At 31.3% G+C, this 25204-nt stretch overlaps 1 protein-coding gene across 2 annotated transcripts in view; it reads left to right on the forward strand.

Moving 5' to 3' along the window:
• The window catches only part of LOC145272140 (leucine-zipper-like transcriptional regulator 1), a 248764-nt gene that overhangs the window by 111794 nt on the left and 111766 nt on the right, over positions 1-25204 (forward strand). For both annotated transcript variants that reach the window (XM_080127025.1, XM_080127029.1), the window contains exons 17-20: positions 2834-2996; positions 4732-4910; positions 8120-8269; positions 10098-10151. In XM_080127025.1, the coding sequence (XP_079983151.1) occupies positions 2834-2996; positions 4732-4910; positions 8120-8269; positions 10098-10151 (546 nt within the window). The remainder of the gene's footprint in view (positions 1-2833; positions 2997-4731; positions 4911-8119; positions 8270-10097; positions 10152-25204) is intronic.

A 25204-nucleotide genomic window follows, 5' to 3' on the forward strand; every position in this document is an offset into this window, starting at 1 on the left:
TTAAACCGTTTACAATTTAAACATTACTTTATTTCATGTATATTATTAACAGTGGGGTAGGGGATATGAAATCAGTCTCGGAAATGGGTGAAACCGTTTACGCATTAAACATTACTTTATTTAATGTATATTTTTAACAGTGGGGTGGGGTATATGGAGTAGTCCCCGAAATGGCTGAAACAGTTTACTATTTAGACATTAGATAATTTCTTATATATTTTTAGCATTGGGTTGGGGGGATATGAAGTCGGTCCCGGAAATGGCTGAAACAGTTTATGATTAAAACATTACTTTATTTCAAGTATATTTTTTAACAGTGGGGTGGCGGACATGAAGCGCAAATATATACTAGCAGAAAGCGTCGTCCACTATTAAATGAGATAAGTGGAAAACATATAGTAGAAGAATACCCAACATTGCCCAGGATCGAATTAGATAGGTGAAAGATATATACTAGCAGCATATGCGGCGTCACCTGGGATTGGAGGTGGAACATATATACTATGAGAATACCCAGAATTGATTGATGTGTTTGTAATTAAATAATCATCCCAGGCTATATATTACAGTTATTATTTTAGTAAGGAGGAGCGACATAGTGGGTTTAAGTTATGAAAATTATTGTCGAAATTAGTAACATATCCAAGAATTATGAAAAATGATGAAATGTGAGTTATTTAATTGATGTGTTTGTAATGAAATAAGAAGCCCAGCAAATATATCAAAGTTATTATTTTAGTAAAGAGAATGCTATAAGGTGTGTTAAATTTATGAAAAATTATTGTTACAATTAGTAACATATCCAAGAATTATAAAAATGATAATGTTATTTAATCAATTAGTGTGTTTTCAATGAAATAATCAGACCAGATAATATATCAAAATTATTATTTTAGTAAGTGGGCGATGATGTGGGTTTAAATGATGAAAAATGATTGTCGAAATTAGTAACATATCCAAGAATTATGAAAAATGACAAAATGTGAGTTAATTGATTAGTGTGTTTGAAATGAAATAATCAGCCCAGAAAATATATCAAAGTTATTATTTTAGTAGTGTGGGGTTATTAATGTGAGCAAAAAATATAAAAAGTGATTGTCGAAATTAGTAACACATCCAAGAATTATGAAAAATTATGAAATGTAAATTAATAAATAGTTGTGCTTTTTATGAAATAATTGGCCCAGACAATATATCAAAGTTATATTTTAGTAAGAGAGGGCGATAAATTAGTAAGATATCCAAGAATAACGAAAAATGGTGAATTATGAGTTAACTGATCGGTATGTTTATAATAAAATAATCAGCCCAGACAATACATCAATATTATTATTAAAGTAAGGGGAAAGGCAATAAGGAGGGCTAAAATTATGAAAAATTATTGTCGAAATTAGTAACATATCTAAGAATTACAAAAAATGATGAAATGTTAGTTGATTGGTGTGTTTGTAATGAAATAATCAGCTTAGCCAATATATCAAAGTTATTATTTTAGTAAGAGAGGGCGATAGGGATGGTTTTAATTACAAAAAATTATGGTCGAAATTAGTAACATATCAAAGAATTATGAAAAATTATGAAAAGCGAGTTTATTGATTGGGGTGTTTAAAATAAAATAATCAGTCCAGACAATATATCAAGGTTATTATGTTAGTAAGAGCGGGCGATATGGATGGTTTTAATTATGAAAAATGATTGTCGAAATTAGTAACATATCCAAGAATTATGAAAAATGATAATATGTGATTTAATGCAATAATGTGTTTGCAATGAAATAATCAGACCAGACAATATATCAAAGTTATTATTTTAGTAAGGGGGAAGGGTGATGGAATCGGTTTAAATGATAAAAAATGATTGTCGAAATTAGTAACATATCCAAGAATTATGAAAAAGTATGCAATGTGAGTTAGTTGATTAGTGTGTTGTAATGAAAAAAATATGCCCAGACAATATATCAAAGTTATTATTTTAGTAAGGAGGGGAACTATAAGGTGTGTTTAACTTATGAAAAATAATTGTCGAAATTAGTAACATATCCAAGAATTATAAAAAAATTATGAAATGTGAGTTAATTGATTGGAGTGTTTGAAATAAAATAATCATCCTAGACAATAAATCAAAGTTATTATTTAGTAAAGGGGGGAGGTGCAAAAATATGGGTTTAACCTATATTTTCGCACCTCTCATTATGAAAAATGATTGTCGAAATTAGTGACATATCCAAGAATTAAGAAAAATGATGAAATGTGATTTCATGCATTAGTGTGTTTGTAATGAAATAATAAGTCCAAATATAGTTATTATAATAATTATTATTATAGTTATTATTATAATAATTATTATAGTTATTATTATAATAATTATTACAGTTATTACTATAATAATTATTATAGCTATTATTAATTATTATAGTTATTACTATAATAATTATTATAGTTATTATTATAATAATTATAGTTACTACTTTAATAGTTATTATAGTTATAATAATTATAGTTAATACTATAATAATTATTATATTTATTACTATAATAGTTATTATAGTTATTATAATAATTATAATAATTTTTATAGTTATTATTATAAAAATTATTATAGTTATTTTAATTATTATTATCGTTATTACTATAATAATTATTATAGTTATTATTATAAAAAATATTATAGTTATTACTATAATAGTTATTATTATAACAGATGTTAATTTTATTTGTTAATTTTCATTTAATTTTATTTTTTAATTCAGTCTAATGGGCTTTAATGGCAATATGCCATCTATTGAATGTCACTCTATTTTTGATAATTTGATTCTTTTCCCTTCTTTTTTCAGGAGTATTGCTTAAAGTTTATAGTTAAAGAAAGCAACTACAATCAGATTATTATGAGCAAAGAATTTGAGACGATTGATCAACCTCTGATGGTGGAAATTATCCGCCGAAAGCATCAACCTCAATTTAGAACTTTGCCGGATCCACATCCTGATCCAAATAACTGTAAGTAGTCCATCCCGAAAGATGAATTTGAAACGTTTCAATCACACAATTAAGTGATCAAATGCTGAGTTGGCTCTGTTTGTCAAAGCATTATGGTCATCTTTTTGTTTGAAATTACGTAACGGATCAAATGGTCAAGTTTTTTTGTTTTTTGAATGCTGCTCACAACATTATCTTTCCAAAAGAACTTTCGACCTGTGGAAAATACATTATTGCAGGAATGTTTCCCTTCAGACTACAACATGCTCATTTTCAAGTCCAATGTCAATAAATATCTGTTGAGTTGTCATGTGAATTCATTATAGTTTTTAATCCTTTCATAGTAGTTCCATTACCCAAATCAGTCTCTGTAACCTTTATTCTAAAATGGCTTTTGGCTTTGGTAAATAGTGAACCATTAGTAAAATCTATTTGCCTTGCAACTGTAGGTTTTCTTATTTTTCTTATTTAATCCTATCAATTCAACTGAAATCAAATTACTTGTACTGATGCTACTAAATCAGGCTTTATGAAGATACCGGTGTCCCTGACCTAAAATACACTAAACATTGATGTTATTGTTTTTCTTTTCTTTTTTCTTTTTGTAAAACTCAATCATGTTCCGCAAAGCCCAAAATGAGGGCAGTAATTTTCTTTTATAAAACAACCAAACTACTCGTGATTAAATATTTGAAGACATGAATATCTTGAAGCATAAAACATTTCTTTCAAATACAACCGAATTTGGCATTAATTAACCTGGAAACAACCAAACCAAATTAAATCTCATTTTAATAGCATGGAAGATGCAAGTTTTTCGTTTTTTATTGTTGGCTCACCACTTATGAAGGCCAAAAGTCACTCAAAGATAAGTGAGACAGAAATGATTGCCAGACAAAAAATGAAGAACACTATGGAAGTACTAATAAATTTGTTGATATTGGATTTCAAGACCACCAAATTGTAATCGACAAGGAAGGATTCCTGTGATAATGTGTTCCACAGATGAGAAGCATTTCGAAAAAGGTCTGACCAAGGAAACTCTGCCTGGTCCTTAATTTATCAATAATTTATTGCCTTTTTAGAAGATTGTGTGTACATTGTGTAAGTATTGATTTTCTTTTATTGCGAAAAATATCCCATTTCTTTTATGATAAATACTAAGAAAAATAAGGAAACAAATGTTTGAATTCATCTACAATGTATAAACAAAAAAAAACTACTTCAATTTTACAGTATTTTCAACCAATACATTTAATTTTGGAGCTCACATACAAAAAATAACTAATTTAGTTGTATTAGTCTTTTTTTAATTAATTTTTTTTTAAATTACATAAATTCATTTTAAACTGCTGTAAATTAGAATTTACAGAAGTTTATTATTCTACCAGGAATACAAGTTGAAAAGTTGATATCATCGAACTATTTCATTTGCATTTCTTCATCTAACCAATCAATATTTTCTTTGGATTGTATCACATTTTTCAACTTTTTATTCATCGAACCTGGACTTCATTTGGAATATCATTTTAACCTATGCATTTCTGCATTTTTATCAACTTTTACACAAATATGACACTTATATGATTAATAAACAAACTTTTTCGACAAACATAATGAGATTTTGTAACCATTGAAGAAGAAAACAGTGAAGCATTAAGAGTATTTATAACTTTAGTTTTGCACTATTGAGCTATCTAAAGGAACTTTGTGTCAATATTTATATTTTATTAGAAAACCTTTTTCTATCTTCCAGCAAATACATTAGAAAAAGATATGGAAACCTTTTTGAAAGTGGTTGGCCATGAATTCTGTGATATCACTCTGCTGTTGGATGGTGCTCCACTCCCAGCACACAAGTCAATATTGGCAGCAAGGAGCAGTTATTTTGAAGCCATGTTCCGATCATTTATGCCAGAAGACAATACAGTCAAAGTAAGGCAACTCTTTTTAGTCTTTTCCTTTTCTTGTTGCATATTTCTTTTTAATATAGGTGTAAAGATGAATCTGTAGGTGTGATACATTATACAGGTATGATTGATGGTGGATGGTAAGGTCAGTTGCCCCCTAGGAAAAGGGCATGAGTGATTGGTTAGTTTGATCGTGTGTCAAAGAAGAGATTTGAAATGAAGCCAGAATTTTAGCGAATGATGATCATCTAACTAATTTTACAGTAGTATAATCAATAAATGATGAAAAAAGTATCAAGAAAACAGAAAAAAATGCAGTGTTAGAATCATTATGTAACATTATTTGCTATCATTTGATTTATTGATTTGAATGAAATAACTCATAGTTTAAATTGAAAATAATTCATACTTTAAATTGAAAATAAAATAAATTCACTGTAGTTTCTTTTCCATATATTCATTTTTAAGAATCACTCAAACAACACTAGCTATGTCGAAGGAGCAACACTGGTGGTGTGACCAAAACAAATCAAAAAACCAAGCACGCAATAAATACAGAAAGGCAAAGGCGAATAGGCCAGGAAAAGGCAACGCTAGAGGAGGGTAGTAGAAGGAGGGAAGTATTAAAATGAATATTATTCTTGACATTAAGTTATACAGATTGATCTGGAAAGCACTGTTAATTAATCTATACATTGTCTTGTCATTTTGATGAGAATTTTTTTCCCAACTGAGTGGAGGCAGCCATGGCTTATACTAGAATCAAACACTTATTTTGAACATCACACACACACACACACACACACACACACACACACACACACACACACACACACACAATGTCAATTACAACTGACCACATATGCACTGCGACTGTCAGACCACAGGATCATTGTAATGTTATATACGAGGGTCATTCTTAAAGTAAAGTCACCTTTTTTTAAAAGTTGAAGAGTTATGAAGACTGGAGTGGAATCATTAAAACGAGTGACCTTTTTTGTTCCAGAATTTATTTTTCTATATAGTTACCACCATTCTCCATACAATTTTGCCAGGAATTCAATCAAACATCTGTCTTTTTGGCACACGTCCATGACAGGGGTTGCTTTTTGAGAGTCTCACACAGTCAATATCTGCAACAGAAAGATGAACTTTCATGTCATGAATGCATAAGTTTGCAATCCCTCTGATTCATTTGAATGAAAAAAAAAAACATAGGAGGCAAAATGTTATTGTTGTACCCAAGTTATTACTGGAGTTATATGTATTCACATATATAGAATAAGTTAATAAGATAAAGAGTAAAGTTACATGGGAACTTTCTTACAATGACAAGTCAATAAGTGTTAAAGAAAGGGAGATAAAGGAGAAACTTCTTTAGGCCATGGCATTTTGAAGCTAAATGCTTCTCATCAGAAGAGTAGAAAAAGCTAGCATTAAACAAATTTAAAGGTAAAAAGACTTTGAACTTTGAAAACATTCAGATTAGAAATGCAAAAAAATTTTTCAGGTTAGAATTACAAGAAAATTATTTTATAAGGGGAATATGATGGAGATAAAAGAGAAAATGAATAGAAAAAATAATAACGGCAAAAAATATACAAAACACTATATAAGCAAATGAAATACGAAGAAAATTTCTTTTAAATTTATAAAAATATGTAAAATAATTTTCAAACTTGAAAAAATCTTTGAAAATGTCAATAAATTTTTTAAATTTTCAAAATATCAAAAAAACTTACAATACAGTTCAGATAAAAAATATTTTAATTAAAAAAAATAAAACGGGATAAATTACGTATAGAGAAGTACGATAATTGTAAGACAGGTAAAAAGAAAAATAAGTTAAAAAGTAAATCAACTCAGAGGGCCATGTCTCATCAAAAATTGAAAAGTAAATCAACTCAAATTCGTGGAAGGTAATCATTGATAATTACGTGTACTCCAACATAAAATAAATGTTATTAGCCTTCTAAAAAAAGTTTTCTTATTTCTATTTTACCTTTAGTATCATTATTGTCCTTACTGTTATTATTACTATTGCTATTATTATTATTACTATTACTATTATTATTGCTATTATTATTATTATTATTATTATTACTATTATTATTATTATTATTACTATTATTATTACTATTATTATTACTATTATTATAATTATTACTATTATTATTACTATTATTACTATTATTATTACTATTATTATTACTATTATTATTACTATTATTATTATAATTATTATTACTATTATTATTACCATTATTATTACTATTATTATTATTATTATTATTAATATTATTATTACTATTATTATTACTATTACTATTATTATTATTACTATTATTATTACTATTATTATTATTATTATTATTATTATTACTATTATTATTATTATTATTACTATTACTATTATTATTATTACTATTATTATTATTACTATTACTATTATTATTACTATTACTATTACTATTATTATTATTATTACTATTATTATTATTACCATTATTATTACTATTATTATTATTATTAATATTATTATTACTATTACTATTATTATTATTATTATTATTATTACTATTACTATTATTATTATTATTACTATTATTATTATTATTATTATTACTATTATTATTATTATTACTATTACTATTATTATTACTATTATTATTATTACTATTATTACTATTACTTTTATTACTATTATTATTGCTATTAATATTATTCTTATTATTATTACTATTATTACTATTATTATTATTATTATTATTACTATTATTACTATTATTATTATTACTATTATTATTATTATTATTATTACTATTATTATTATTACTATTATTATTATTATTATTATTATTACTATTATTATTATTATTATTACTATTACTATTATTATTACTATTATTATTATTATTGTTATTATTATTAATATTATTATTACTGTTATTATTATTATTATTATTATTAATATTATTATTACTATCATTATTATTATTACTATTATTATTATTGAAGTATTATATTTTATTTTTCAAATCGCAATGTAAAGTGGTGTATTTCTTTACCATTTAGTTTATGTATGTGTATATGATGTTTACAGACACACCTAAGTAAATTAGATTACTGACTGCATCAGTATATCACAGATATACTGATGCTACTATAGGGATCTCACTTGAAAGAGTTCATTTTGATCTAACAGTTATTTGTTTAATTGTGTCTTCTTTCTAGATTGCTATTGGGGAAATGGTGCCTTCTCATCAAGCTTTCCACAGCCTGATGCGCTATATTTATTATGGAGATGTAACGATGCCACCTGAAGACTCTCTTTATTTATTCTCGGCTCCATACTTTTATGGATTTACGAACAACAGATTGCAGGTAAGATTCATCTGTGTTTTTTTTTTTTTTTTTTACATTCTATCAAGATTGAATTTTTTTTTTTCTTTTTTACAAAGATGTCCCCACCTATCAAGGTCAAGAAGCCACTCGAGGATAAGAGTTAATGAGTATATGGTAGTCAATGGATCAATATCGTAGTAATCATAAGTAGTAGAAATTTGGTAAATTGGATTACTTAAGAGGACGGCCATATTGTAATCAGTTGGAAAGCAGGAAAAAGGAAAATAATTCCACAGGTGTGCAGTTCTAAGAAAGAAACTTTGTTCATGGAATCTACATTTAAGTTTAGGCACAGATAAAGAGTGGTGGCAATTATTGATAGTGGTTTCAGCTAGACCAGTGTTTTTCATAAAGTTTGGCAAGGAGGGACCATAGATTGGAGCTCAGACAAGCACTTGTCATGAAAATAACAATAAAACAGAGACAGGCTCGCAATGTCTCATCTGTGGAAAAGAGCTTGCAGGGAAGAGGAAATTGTTAATTCATGGCTTTAAGACAAATATAAAATGTGATATTTTATGTTAATTAATTTGTCTATGAAATCTTTGTTTTTACCATTCTGTATAAAATATTCATAAATTTTCTCTATTTTATGAAGCAACTCAAGTGAATTTGTTTATTGCTTGAGATTCTTGTCTTAGTCTGACATCACCAATGGATTTTCCATTTTTAACAAATAACCAACAAAGTTATTTGTTAAAAATGGAAAACATAACTGTGTTAAAACCTGTCTACAATGTTTGAGAGCCAATGCTAAAACAAAGAGGTGCTTATTTAGAATTTCACTTAAAAAAAAACATCTTTATGATGTAGATATTTGTCATGTAACGAAAATGTCAAAAAATCGCATAAATTGATCACAGAGTTTATTTTTTTAACTAAAAAAATAAAATTTTATGACTAAACAAGATATAGTGTTTTTTGGTCAGCCATGTTTTTGATCCAACATAAATAATGGTGAGACAACTCAATTCAAAGTATCAGGATCAAATTCAGCTTTATATTGAATATATTTCACATTGGAATCGCTAAAAGTCGTTTATTTTTATTTCTTTGGTAAAAAAAACCTACTTGATCAATTGGTATGATTTTTGGAATATGATTTCTTCATTCAGTGATGAGTACGTACATCATAAAGATTTTTCTGTATTTTTTTTTTTTTAAATAAATGTCATTCAAAATAAGCAATAGCAAAGAAACTACAGGATAACAAAGCATTTTTAAGGAAAAGTTTTAAATAATAATCCTGAAGCTAGACAAAATAAAATTTTTTAGTTGTATTTGTGGCCCCTGAAATTTTAGCTTTTTCCATTATCCCCAACGTGAGGAAGTTCTCTGTATATGAGGGGGCGTTCCAAAAGTTATGCCTCCTATTTTTTATTCTGCCCAAGTGGATTAGAAGAATTGCAAATTGCATTGTTATGATGACTGAACTTATGCATTTATGACCTAAAAATTTAATCTCTCTGTTGACGGTATGAGACTATATATGTCATGAAAATATTTCAAAAGCAGAGATACATCATTGAATTCTTGGCAAAAGTGCATTGAGAAAGGTGGTGACTATGTAGAAAAAATAAATTCTGGAGCACAAAAAAGTCATTTGTTTTAATGGTACTACTCCTGTCTTTGTAACTTTCCAACAAATAGGAGGCTTTACTTTTGGAAGGACCCTTAAATTTTTTAATTGAATAGAAGTTCAGATAAAACCATGGAAATATACATGTATGTAATTTACCATTGAAATATAAGTAAACATCTTATAATGGTGAAATACTTAAATTAGTTTTCTTTTCTTTTTTTATAGGCATTTTGTAAACACAATCTGGAAATGAATGTCTCTTTCAAGAACGTAGTTCAGGTAAGAACTTGTTTTTTTTGTTTAATTAATTTATCTTTTTGTTGTTCTTTCTACAGATTTTGAGATTTATGAATTAATTTGCATGACTGATTTGCAAAGGAATGTTTTATTTGAGTTCATTCCATTCTAGACAAATTACCATCTGTCACCTGCCAAATAAGAAGTTATCTACTTCTATTGAACAGAAACCCAATCAAATAAATAAGCAGTGACGATGTGGATAAAATATAGATGTCAAAAAAATGTTTCAGCTAAATGTTCATTCATATTGTATGAATCAGATGATTCTATTGTTGACATTAGTTTTCCTGATATTTTTCTAATCAGAAATTTTTCTAGAAATAAATTGGGTACTTGGGAGGGACCGTGTGAAAGTTGCCAACATTCCAAGTAAAAGTGTTTCTGTAGAACGAACTGCATTTGAACTTGGCACACCCAGGTTGTCAGTTTGTGTTGTTAAACACTTAACCACCATCATCTTCCAGCAAAATGTTGAAAGTCATCCATAAAAAAAAAAAGAAACAATATTTTTACTCTTTATCTACAACAAAGGTCATAATTCATTTTCCTATAAACTGATCAAAGGAAAAAGAAAAAATATCCATATTTAAAAACAAAATCTTACAGTGTTTAGTCTTGCTTTTTTTGTTTAGGTATTTATCTCCCTCTCACTGCTGGGAGATATAGTACAAGGTCGTAAGGTGGAGATTAAAAGCTAGCACACAAAAGGTGTGTGCATTTTGGCCATCAAAAATGCCTGAGCAACCCTGTCAGCATTCTTGGTTAGGGACACCTGAGGTGATTAGTAATAAACTAATCCTTTCTCAAAATGCGAGAATATATATCCTCAGAGGATGAACCTCCTAGAACTTCACAGGACCATACCTTTGACCAATTAGTTATCACCTGCTTAAAAATGACCCAGCTTCTGTCAGTTTGATTGTGTTCTCGACTTGATATCAATAAAACCTACTCAGACTGAGTCAGGTAACTTTGTAGGCACAAAGACAACACAACAGTGGGCAAAGAAGGATTAGAAACATAGTGTTATATTATGAACCTTTTTTTCTAGAATTCAAATACACAACAACACATTTGGGTATAAACAACAGTCCGTTTTTATTCCTTGTTGTTTCTCTGTTATGGTGGATAGAGAGAGGAGTGGGAGAGCGACAGAGAGAAGTATATCGTTGCGTCTGCTTGGTTGACAAATCAAATCTCCATCTGCCAATCTTTTTTGTGTTACTTTTTTCTGTCAACTTTTAAAAACATCAACATAACCAGATTCCTTTAACTGCTACATTCTTTCTCAAACAATAACAAATTTTGTTTACATTTGTGAGAAATATTGAAACAATTCTGATTTAGCTATCATGTTCCCCACATTCCATCCGCAGACATGTGCCACATTTTTATCCATATAAATACATATATGTATATACACCTATACACTAGCATGTCAACCCGGCTTAGACCAGGCCCTTTGTGTAACATTCCTCCTCTCTATTTAACAAATGTATGCATAACATCCTACATTTCACTCCCCTCTCTCCTCCACCATAGCTTACAATATAACATTTATCAACAATATAACATTTCAACAATTATGTTAACAATTTTCAACAATGATAATGATAAAGTATTTTAACATTTATACAACATCGTTTTGTTTTGTTTTTCTTTTTTCCCCTCTTTTTTTAATGCATTTTAGAGTCTAATAGAAGGAAATAAATCATCTCTCTTTATCCACTTTTTTTTAATGACTCTTTTTCAAGTCCTCATACAGTTTCATTCATTTCTCCATTTCACATTTTTATATTTCCTTAAATGTCTTTTCATAGAAAACACTCATCTTTCTTTCTTTTCCTCTGACTCTTCTTCTTTGAGTCCACATACAACTCCACATTTTTATATTTCTTTAAATGTCTTCTCATCATTTTAATTATCTTTAATTATCTCTTTCTAATGCATGATCTTTGATCATCGACGGTAACCACGTTGGAATTTAAAATTAACATTGGTAAATGACACCTGATAGTATCATGTGTGCTTCTGCTCTAGTTTAATTTCTTTTTTTTCTTTAAACTTTCTTTAAAATTTCAACATACTCTGATTGAAATGAGAAGCAGCTACTATCTTTCCAAAGTGTTATCCAACGTCTGTTACATGGAGGAAAGGGTTATTTATTTTCTTTTCATTTAATTATTTCTTTTTTCTCTTTAATTAGGATGGTGAGAAGGTGACGTGTCCCGTTTTGAGGAACAACCTATTTTCTTTCCTACTACCAACATCCTCATTTATAAATAGAATATTTCTTTAACCCATCCTACTCCCCCCCCCCCCCCCCCGTTCTTTCGTCCACTATTCTCCCTCCTAGCCTCTGCACTATTCCTGTTCATTTCTGTGTTGATTTTGATTTCTTTTGCCGGACGAAATTTACTATCTTCATAGCCACTTACGTCCGCAACATTTTCAAATGTCGCCGTTAGGCCATTTACACTTCCTGCCGACATACGTCTCAAGATACGGCGCTCAATCAACAGGACGTCAGATTCTTTATCGAAATTTTCCCGCCGATGTCGACACTTCTGCATTGGAAAATCAGTATCTTCTGACTCACTCTCCGAATCACTTGATACCTCGGGAGTGGCCAATGCAGTTTTCCTTAACGGCCTCTCTGTAGTGGGGATCTCCCACTCCTCAATAGACGCTGCCCTGAGATGTTCTGCATGCGCCTTAGTTACAGAGCCCATTAATTGATCTCTAAGCCTGTGAAAGACAGGACCTGTTTTTTCTATAACTACATAATAAGGATTCCAACGTACGTCTAGTTTTTCCCTTCGTTGGTTGTTTGTGTAATAAACTAAGTCACCAATCTTAAATTCTACTGATTTTGTTTTTCTCTCTGAAAGTTTTATCATCTTTTTCCTAGCTTTTTTAATATTATTTCTAACTAACGTAAAGGAACGATGCATTCTTGTAGAGCGATCTCATGATCTTCGTCACCATAGTACACTCTACGTGGTCTCAATATATTATCTAGTAGCAGAATAACGTCCCTGTTATAAAGCAAATAATATGGTGATAACTTTGTTGTTTCGCTCACATGAAACCTGACAGCCGCTAACATTTGATTTATATAAATGTCCCATGACTGTTCGTTGTCCCCTATCTTCTTTGCTAACACATCATGCATCATTCTGTGCAATCTTTCAACTTTTCCATTACTCTGCGGGTGATAAAATGATGTGGTTACGTGATCTACATTAAGGTCCTCTAATGCCTTCTTCATCACCATATTTATATTTTCGGGCCCATTATCTGTTACAAGCTGAAGTGATGCCCCAAATCTGGGAAAAATCTCATCAATTAACAGATGCACCACAGTTTCTGCTTTCTTATTGTGGACTGCAAAAGCCTCCGGCCAACCACTATACATATCTATGAAAGTTACTATATACTGGTTACCCGAAAGTGTCTTTGGGTAGGGCCCAGAAACATCTAATGCCAACTTTGCAAAAGGAAATGGGGGTAGATCACACTCCTGCATTTGAGGTTGCTGTTTCTTCAAATTTCTGGTCTGGCATGGAATACATTTACCTATGTATTCGTTTATCTTTTTAAATAAACCAGGCCAGAAATATTTTTGTTTAATGGCGTGATACGTCTTTTCCACACCTATGTGACCATTATCATTGTGATATTGTACTAACACCCTTTTTCTAAGATGTGATAGTACATATAATCTAATCAATGGTTCGTTGTCAGGTTGTGACAAATAATATACGACTTCGTCCATTACTATATATGTCTTCTGTTCTACTTTGGACATTTTACCATTTTTTATCCGCATCTACAATTCTAATATATCTTTATCTAATTCCTATTCCCTAATTAGATCTATACCTGATAACGTAGGTCGTTTGTGCTTAACCGATGAGTCCTCAGCATTTTTATATGAAGCATACTCTTTCGGCTCAAAGAGATTCGAGTTTATCGCACTCACTAGATAGTTTCTAGTATCTATCTCTACTGGAGGATCATCACTATCCTGACTCGAATCCATGACAAGAGATCTGCACAAACATTATCTTTCCCTTTCAGGTACTGTATGGTACAATTATATCCAGTCGTACTTAAAGCCCATGTTTGTATTTTCCTATTTTGTATCGGTGAGTTTAACAGATATTCTAGGGGTCTATGATCTGTATAGATGGTGAACGTTGCACTATGCAAGTAGTGGTTTAACGTATTAAGGGCAGAGTCTATCGCATATGCTTCCTTCTCTATCGTTGACCATCTCGTCTGGGTGTTATGAGATAAAAAATTGGCTTTTCTACGTCTTTACCCGCTCTCTGATCATAGACCATCTGTGACAAACATGCTCCAATCAAATGATTGGCGGCGTCTGTATACAGTCTATAGTCCCTATCGGTATTACCATGTCTGCGAGCTTTGTTTTTAGGGTATCAAAGGCAGATTGGCATGCGTCATCCCAACGGAACTAATGGCTCAGCGATATCGGAAAAATTTTTTATGAATCGCCGATAGTATGACGTCATACCGATGAAAGCTCTTACTTGTCTCATAGTGGTTGGAGTCGAAATCGATTTTATAGATTTGACTTTTTCCAGGTCTGGCTGCATACCACTCTCCCCAGCCTTGAACCCCAGATACTGTATTTCTTTTCTAAAGAACTCACACTTTGTGGATTTTAACCTGAGATTATGTTTGCGTAAGCTACCTAACACCATATCTATGTGCTTTAAATGGTCTTCCTTCGTATTGGAGAATATAAGTATGTCATCCAAATACGGTAATGCAAATTCATCCTGTCCCTGTAAAACTATGGACATTAATTCTTGGAAGACCCCGGGGGTGTTCGCTAGTCTGAACGGCATCACATTAAAATTAAATAAACCCCAGTGGCAGATGAACGCTGTTATCTCTTTATCGTTCTCATTCAACTTAACCTGCCAGTACCCTGATTTTAAATCTAATTTCGAGAAGTATTTTGCTGACCCAAGCGATGCTAAAATATCATCAATTACTGGTAATGCTCAGGCATATTTCTTCGTGACTTTATTTAATGCTCTAAAGTCTACACAAAATCTCTTACTACCATCTTTCTTTTCTACTAATACTATAGGAAAACTCCACGGGCTATTTGATCTTTCTATTACTCCTGCCCGCATCATTTCATCTACTGCTGAATCTACCATCCTTCTTTGCTTTAGCGGTGTTTGATACAGGCATTTACGTATGGGCTCATGCGTACCTGTGTCGATATGCATCTCTACTGTATTGGTTCTGCCCAAATCCTTGTCCTCCGTAACGAACAAATCCCTATTCCGCTTTAGCAACCTAGTGATCTCTAACTTGAATTCCTCATTTATTCCTTCCAAGTTTTCACCCGAGATCTTATTATTTTGTTTATCTGGCATGGTAATCTCAGTAATGCTACCAGCCAAACTACACTTCGCTATCGGACAACCCCTTTTTAAAGTGACTGTCTGCTTTGTATTATTCATTATTAGCAACGGAATCTTACCAGACTTATTAATTTTTACTATAGCATTAGTCACTGAAATTCCACTCAGTTTACTAACAAATCCGTTGCTTATTTGCTCTGTTTCATATTCCAATCCCTGACCGTTATTAAAACCTGCAAGTGCATTGCATGTATGTAGATGCTGTGGTTTTAACGTTATTTTCTCGGTCAGTCTAACTATCGTTGAAATATGAGCATCTTCCTCTAAAGCTATATACTCATTTCCTAACATTATGGCTCCGAAATCAAAATACATTCTCACCCCATTTTGCCTAAGCCAATCACGGCTTCTGGTGAGATTTTGGGCCACAAAAAATTCAGGCTGTGTGGACTGGCTTCCTATTCCTATTCTTAATCGTGCGATACCTTCCACACTTAATGGAGACCCATTTGCTGTCCTTAAATTGATTGCTTTTTTCTTAACTCATGACCCTGTCTCAATGCATTAAAAACTCTTCACTACCGAAACTTCTGCTCCCGTATCCACTAGAACTCTATAATTTTCCCCTTCTAATCTAACCGTAATGGAGTTTGTTTCGCCCATTATACTAATTATGAGCGTCTGTAATTTCCTCTTCCATTCGTCGGGCGTCCTACGAACGTGACGTCTCCATTTCCCTGGATACGTTCTCTACATTTTCTCCATATGTGGCCTTCTCTACCACAATAGAAACATCTTATACTATGTCTAGTTCTTTCGCTTTCCCTAGTTGTATATGCTGGGCCCCTATTTCTTACTTGGTTCCCGTTTTTCTATCTATCATCGTGTTTTGGGAACCTAGCTGGACCCATGGTGTTAACTTGAATTCACCATCTAGTGTGACAAACCTTCATGGGTTCGTCTTCATATTCATGGCTTGCATCAAGCCGGATCTTCCATTGTACTTCTGTTAAGGCTTTTTGATAAGCCGCCTGAAGATCCCTCGGCTTGTGCTTCATTACTGCCATCTTTACATCTCGATCTCGGAGGCCTTCTATAAAAAAAACCTACTCCCTGTTTCGTAACTATCTCTTTTTTTAATCTATCCCACTATAGGCTCCTTCTATTAGCCTTAGTATCCTTTGCATATAGTCTTGGATACCCTCCGAGCTACCCTGTCTTACATTAGCTAACTCAACTATATGCGCGTTGGGGTTTATGACAATTCCATAGTATTCTTCTAAGGAACTCTCCAACCCTTCCCATGTTATATGCGCATTGCTAACTACCAGGGTACTAATGTATTGTCCAACCAAGCCCCTTGTTAGAAGAGCTGCTTGACATTTCTCTTCATCCCAGGCTCCTACCACCCTAAAATATCTCTCTGAGTCCTCCCTCCATCTTTTGTATCCGCCATTTTCTCTCTTCTCTAATGGTCTTATGTTTTTAAGCAGGGATTTTCCCCTAATCGATTTTGACACCGAACTAACAGCATTCCTTAACTCCGTTGTCAAACCCTGAATGAAACTTCTAAAAATTTCGTGCTCCATTTTATATACTTATTTTATTTATCTTTTTAACCTACGTATTCAACAGTATGCAATTAAATGAAAGAAATCAATGAAACACTGGAAAAAAAATCACAATCAAATTTTTAACAAAACAGTAAAAAAAATCACAAATTTTTAACGAAATTTGATTTTTTTTTCTTGTTACTCAATGCATACAAAATGTCATCTACACATATTCATATATACACATATACACATATACACATATAAGCTTGTTTGTCTTTGTGTTAGTTTATATATTCCTATATATGTTTTTTAGAGCAGAAACACACAGGGAAATATCGAACGTCACTTACCTCGCTTTGGTCTTTTTTCTTGCTTGTTCTTTGTTTCTTTTTGTTTGTTTTTTTTTCTGTTTTTTTTTTTTTCTTTTAAGGACCTGTTTCACGTGTGTGGTGCTGGTTCGATCTTGCTTTTTTTTTTCTTTAAAAGCAGAGGTCACGGCAACCAAAATTGAGTTGTTATATTATGAACCTTTTTTCTAGAATTCAAATACACAACAACACATTTGGGTATAAACAACAGTCCGTTTTTATTCCTTGTTGTTTCTCTGTTATGGTGGATAGAGAGAGGAGTGGGAGAGCGACAGAGAGAAGTATATCGTTGCGTCTGCTTGGTTGACAAATCAAATCTCCATCTGCCAATCTTTTTTGTGTTACTTTTTCCTGTCAACTTTTAAAAACACCAACATAACCAGATTCCTTTAACTGCTACATTCTTTCTCAAACAATAACAATTTTTGTTTACATTCGTGAGAAATATTGAAACAATTCTGATTTAGCTATCATGTTCCCCACATTCCATCCGCAGACATGTGCCACATTTTTATCCATATAAATACATATATGTATATACACCTATACACTAGCATGTCAACCCGGCTTAGACCAGGCCCTTTGTGTAACAAAAGGAATTTTGTGAAATATATAAAAATAACCAACTGATGTGGATATAAGCAAATCCAATTGCAAATAGTTAGGATCAGTTGTTGGTGTTGCGTGAACATTGGGGCTGAGTGTTTGTCTGACTTGCTTTTCCAACAATGATGGTTAAGTATTGATGTCACATTCTGTTTGAAAGACAACTTGACGGACTGAAAGGAAAATTGTTCTGAAAAAGACAAACTTTGGTACTTTGATAGCACTGTTTATTAATTAGTTTATGATTGTCCTAAAAAAGACACAAGTAAAGGTCAAAAACAGTATTGGCAGTGAATCGGTTTGATTCAGGATTGGTTGAGTGCAATGATCAGGTTGCCACTGTTATGTTGACTGCTAACGTTAACTTACTCAGTCAACATTAGCAGCTGAACAGGTCAATTAGGTAGTCAAACTGCAGCAAACATTTTGTTACTAGACAAAAATAAACCAGGCCAGTAAATAAATTGTTCCAAAGTAGGGAATGGATAAAAGCAAATATCTGAGTAGCACTGACAATCCCTAAGATCAGGAACAGATACTACACTTATAGCTGGCCTGAAGACAATGGGATAATTTTCTGTTGCATGACTGGTGGATTTATGCTTTTATCCTGTTTCTTACTAAAGGAGTAGCAGTTGTATCACTAGTAACAATATATATATATATATATATATATATATATATATATATATAAATTTCAAGGCTTGTAATATCTCTCTAAACAAATGAGAAATTTGTTAATCACTGTAGAGATGAGAGAATGCATTTTACAGCAACCTAGTTCTCCTACTTTGTCTATACCAGTTGCACTAGGGCCAGCCATTCATGTGCGCTAACCAAAAAGGCTATCATAAAAGATAAAAAATAAATCCTATATGCAAACAATTTGAGTCAACACTAAGGAATGTACATGATATTGATGGATTATTTTACACATTAAAATGCCCAGCTGAAAAAGAGGTTACTAATGATTATCTTTTTTTTTTTTTAACTGTTATTTCACCATAAACAAGACACAGTGCAACTTGGACATAAGGGCTTTGGAACCAAATCTACAGGGATGCTATGTAAGGAGTTGAGCAGTTCACATTACACTTGGACTTCTGCATGTCAGTAGAGTTAGGAAAGCAGGGGCCCAGGAGTGAATTTTAAAGTCTAATAGTGTAGCTGAAGAAACTATGAAGTAGTACAATGAGTATCTCGACAATGTAAGGGTAGGATTCTGCTGCTTGGTGAGTTAGTCAAGGATATTTATGTTGAGAGAGTACAAGTGCCTTGAGTCTGTCAGAGCACATTTCATGCAAATATTTGATGCAACATTTCAGCAATAGTAGAGAGATTGGAGTTTGATAGTGTTGAAGACTCTTTTTTGAACTCTAAGAGCAAGAGACTAATGGCAGATGCCCCAGCCTAAATGTGGCAGCAGTACTCCATGCATTGATGAATGGTGGCCTTGTAGAGAGTATATACAGAATACTCTCAGATGTGAGCAACTTTCTAGCCTGGTAGAGAGAGCCTACCTTCTTTGCAGCAACCAATATCCACAATGTATTTGCTCCAATTCATGTTGCCTGTGAATGTTAAGCTGAGGAGTTTGAACAAAGAACTTTCAGCATATTATTAGTCGTGGCAATCAGTGGAAGGTTTCTTGTAATTGTTAAAGGAAAGAAGTTTATTCTGTACAGCATATAATGTTATTATTCATTCCACTACAGACTGAATGCCTTCCTCTAAGGTTTCAGCCATTGCCTTAGATGTGTGTTCATTTGTTTTCCCCTTGTGTCTTATAGAGCATGATGTTATCAGCAAATTATCTTGACACTAAATATTTAGTGTATGTGAAATATGATGTCCTTGATTTCAACATATGATCTCTGCCGCAACTAACAAGTTGTTAGGAAATTCATACAGATAATTTGTTTATAGTGGTGAAGACTTTGTGCAGAACCAACCCGTACCATCGTCATAGATGGCCTGTCAGCTGAAAAATGCCATCATCGCCATAGGTCCTAGCAAGCAGGATAAGTGGAATACAGACTGTCGATAATGAGCAGACATTTGTTACAGAAAGCGTTAGAAAACTTCAAAATTGGATTAAAAAAGATAAACATGATACTTTGTACTGAAACTCATCCAATATTAATAATAAAAATATTAATAATAAAAAACGAATTGAAAGGGAGAAAAGTTGTTAAAAAGTTTAAAAAGAAAAGGAATACAATTTGATTTGTATGAAACTGAAGTTTATTCAATAGAAATAAATAAAAATGAACAATAAATATTCTTTAAATCAAAAAAACAATATTTAAAAATCAAAACTGGAAAACAAACGATAAATTAGTTTAACTGAAATACGAATAATAAATTAGTTTAACTGAAAAACGAACAATAAATTGGTTTAACTGAAATGCGAACAATAAATTAGTTCAACTGAAGAACGAACAATAAATTGGTTTAACTAAAATACGAACAATAAATTGGTTTAACTAAAATACGAACAATAAATTGGTTTAACTGAAATACGAACAATAAATTGGTTTAACTGAAATACGAACAATAAATTGGTTTAACTGAAATACGAACAATAAATTGGTTTAACTGAATAACGAACAATAAATTGGTTTAACTGAAATACGAACTATAAATTAGTTTAACTGAAAAACGAAAAATAAATTGGTTTAACTGAAATACGAACAATAAATTAGTTTAACTGAATAACGAACAATAAATTGGTTTAACTGAATAACGAACAATAAGTTAAAAATTAAATTCAAACAAATGTTAGTATAAACAAAGTTACTAAGGCAGAAATATTTCAAACATTGAATATTAAAACTTTTCAAAAATCTGTTTTAGAATTTAATTAAAAGTTTGAATTTTTCTTTTTCTGATATTTTTATACTAATATTGTCATTCTCTTTGCGACAAAAATTGTTTATAACGGAATTCAATGAACTCTATATCAGCATTTTTTCGATTTGCTGAATGGTATGACCCTCATCACAAGAGTCAACATGAAATAATCGATTTTGATCAGCCAAAATATTTAAAATTATGTACATGGCTAATTTTCTCTGATGAATCGAATGTAAAAAAGAATTGCATTTTGTAAGTTTGTTTATAACTATATAATTATATAAGGCAACATTATTAGTTATATCATTTGGGTATAGCAGAGAATAATACCCTGAAAGTAGCTGTTTAATTCAGCTATTTCTTCAACAGCCTCTCTCCTGGATATTAAATTTTTGCAACTATTGCATTTCAGTTTTTTGAAAACTACATGACAGCAATAACCTGCTAAGTATAATATAACAGGAAGTACTTCCTTGCATTGATTAACATCTTCTGTTACATCTATATTAAATTTATAAACATGTAACTCTTGCTCCTTTGTCATTTCATCCCAGTTAGTTTCTTTTAAATTTTTCAATTCAATAGTTTGATTATTAATTGGTAAGCTCAATTTTAAAACTGACAACATTCTGAGTTTTTTTTTCACATTCATACACCTGACGTATCGATAAATTATACTGATCTCCACTAAGTTGTCGATACTGGCCAAGCTTTGCTTCAAGGTTATCTGTCTGAAACTTTCCTGGTAATATATACACCATGTTCAGTACATTTATACAATATTTAGTCAATTCTAAAATTGCGTAAGTAGTATCGTGCAAAGCATTATATGTTTCCTTTGTTAACTTACCAGTTCTTCCAGGAATGTTATTCCAAGTTTCTAACCAGTCACAGAACACATTTAGGAAACTATAATTATCACTATTTAATGTAAATGGATTAGCATATTTATTACAAAGTCGACAACCTTTGTATGGTGTTTTCACATTCAGTATTGTTCACCAAATATAAAATATTTGAATGTATTCTGCGATTTCTGCATAATTTGGCAAGCATTCCTGTTTTCCTAAGGTTAGCAAACCTTGAATAGTATATTCGTTGAAAATTTGCAAAACCAAATTAACACTTTGCCTTTCAAAAGTAGTCGGAGAAAGAGCTTTTGAAGTCAACTTATAGCAATATTTCACAAGTGATTGAGATTCTAGGGTATAAAGTTTATGTAAATCGCATTGAAATTTTGCAGAAATAAGTAGTTATCGAGATATAAAAAGTTGTTTCATGCATTGTATTCTTTGGCGGCCATCTTTATGGCGCGCGCGTAAAAAGATGTCCGCCAAAGAATACAGTGCATAAAACAACTTTTTATATCTCGATAACTACTTATTTCTGCAAAATTTCAATGCGATTTCCGTATTCAGGATAGTCGAAAACCATTAAAAGTAGTCATTTAAAAGAAAATTGTGCAGGTGGATCTAATCTAAATATTTACCTATTTTTCTTTCATTAATTAATAGTTTACGCACTTGTTTAGCCATTAAATTATGAATTAATCAAAATCTTACAGCTGGAAACTTCAATATAACAATATAATTTGGTAAATAAATAAATTGGTATTTATGCAGTTTACGTAACTAATAACAGGCATTAGTGCAGTTTAACATCTACAAACAAATTGTTTTCATTTTAGGAGAGTTCCGTCCGCGTAACGTAAAAGTTAACAAAGCCTTACCTCCTCCATGTGCCGAAAGTGGCTTTTTAAATTTAAATTTGTTTGCGAATGTTAAACTGCAGAAGTGCCTAATAAAGTTATTCAGAAACCTATTCTTAATTTAAGGAGAGGGGTGGCTTACTTTATTCTCATCTAACAATTTAATAAGCAAAAAATAACATAAAAAATTGGGAAATTTCTGTAAATTAAAAAATATAAAAAAAAAGGAGAAAAATACAAAAAAAAAGATTTTTTTACGACCTGGCCCAGTGTAGTATAAACACCCCCAACCTTCTCATATTAAGAACGGCTTTCGGAATAAACACGCCCTGATCCTCCCAATGTTAAGAATGGCTTTCGAGGTTGGGGGTGTTTATTCCGAAAGCCGTTCTTAACATTGAGGTGTTTATAATACGCTGGGGCACGTCGTAAAAATTTACGATTTAAAAAATAGCACTGATCACTCTGCATTAGCACCTACACACACACACATATATATCTATAATATAAAGCTGAATGTCTGTGTGTGTCTGGTCACGAATAGGCTCATATATGGTTGACTATTTTAAAAAACTGATTACATATAATGATAGATGACACAGGAATGGGTATGTTTGATCTGGCAGAACAGTGGTTCATTAAAATTGTGAGGTCTGCGTTCGCGCCTGGTCCACAAAGTATGGAAATAAAAAAATTTAAAATTAAAAAAAACGTTTACAAGTGTTTTTGATATAGATGTACATAAGAATACTTTGATAAGTATGTTTTAACTTAAATAGGGATGGTATAATAAAATTGTGGGGTCTGCGTTCGTGCCTGGCCTCCATAGAATGGAAATAGGCACAAACTTTAATAAAGACTTTTCATATCTATCTGCGTAAGTATACTTTGATAATTATGTTTCAGTTTGAAGAAATATGGTATAATAAAATTATGGGGTGTTCGTTCGCGCCTGACCTCCATAGAATGTAAATATGTCACAAAGTTTAACAAGGTTTTTTAATATAGATCCACAGAATATTGTGATAAGTGTTTCAGTGTGAACAGGTATGGTATAATAAATTATGGGGTTTATCTATTTTATTTTTACTTTGATCATATTTTGCTTTGGTTTTGATACCCCCAAATTCAAAGCTATCACATTACAACCCACCTTTTCATAACCTATCATACTTTCATAAATCAGAGTCCATTTTCTGTAGGCTGTTTTTGAACCCAGTCAACGACAGGTACTTTTGCTAGTATATATAACTACTTCAAGCCTGAAGAGTCCTATAAATATTGCACAGTAAAATAGTTGAACTAAAAAGATAAATGGTTTTTCTTATTAAGAATTATTTAAAGAATGAATTCCATTTTTACGATATCGCTTTTATTAAATTGTTAGGTGAAAGTACATAATATTTTCACCATACTCCCCATTTTAAATAAATTTCTAAATAATAATTTATTATTTCGACACATAACTTAAATTACATGTAAAATTCATTTTTTATATACATACTTCCATTTTTATTTTAAAATACGTTCTAAAAAATAAAAAAATAAAAATAAAAAAAGGTGCAGTTTTTTAAAATATCTCAAACATTTTAACACTTACTCTGCTATATTTAGATGGAGTAAAATCCTTTCTTTTTATTGCATTAATCCACTGGTAAATTATTTCCTTTTTTGGGGGAAATGAAAACACGGTAACTTTTGGTCCATTTTCGTAGTTACCCCAGTATTTTGGAACTATACATCTCGACGGCATGTTTAAATTTATTTAACCCTCCAAAACTTTAAACCAACTTCCGGTTTAGTCATGAGACACGTGACCAAATTTCAACAGACCGATGTTCATGACATTACTAGACTAAATTATAGTCGTCGCTAGGCCATCATATTATGGTAGCCACAACCAACCGCACTTTTTGGGACAACTGCTAATCTAAGTCAATGCAATGGCTGTCATAAGACAGAGCAGACAGTATAGACCTCAGGGTTTTACACCAGAGTGTTTGAGAAGAAGGATATATATGGCTCATTCCATGTCAAATCGACAAGGGGTTAAACCATACCCAACAGGGATTTTTTTCAAATTTGCTACACTTATAAATCTCCATGAAAGGAATTGAATGGCACCTGTTACACATCTCAAGGTCAAGGGGTTTCTGAGATATGACCTTGACCTTTTTACAAAAATGTCAAATTTTATAGAGAGGTAACCAACTTTAAAAGAGATGTCTCTGTTATTTATGGGCCTACAAAGTTCATTCATATATCAGTCTTTAGTACTTGGATAGATCTACAACTTTATTGAGGGATATTTTTTTCAAGGTCAAATTTTGAAAAGTTGACCCTGACTTTTTACCTGAATTATCTCAAAAAGGGTCATTTTAATTTTTTTGTAATTTTTACAAAAGATTTGTCTATCTTATGACAGTATATATTCCCAATTTCATGATGGGTTTTCCACCAGAACCATTCCTACAAGCGTTTTAAAGAAGTGGCCTAAATTCAAAATGGCGGAATGTAGTACTTGCTT

This window comes from Euprymna scolopes, chromosome 1 (genome assembly GCF_053919585.1).
Source record: "Euprymna scolopes isolate OS-2025 chromosome 1, ASM5391958v1, whole genome shotgun sequence".
In the NCBI taxonomy this organism is placed as follows: Eukaryota; Metazoa; Mollusca; class Cephalopoda; order Sepiida; family Sepiolidae; genus Euprymna; species Euprymna scolopes.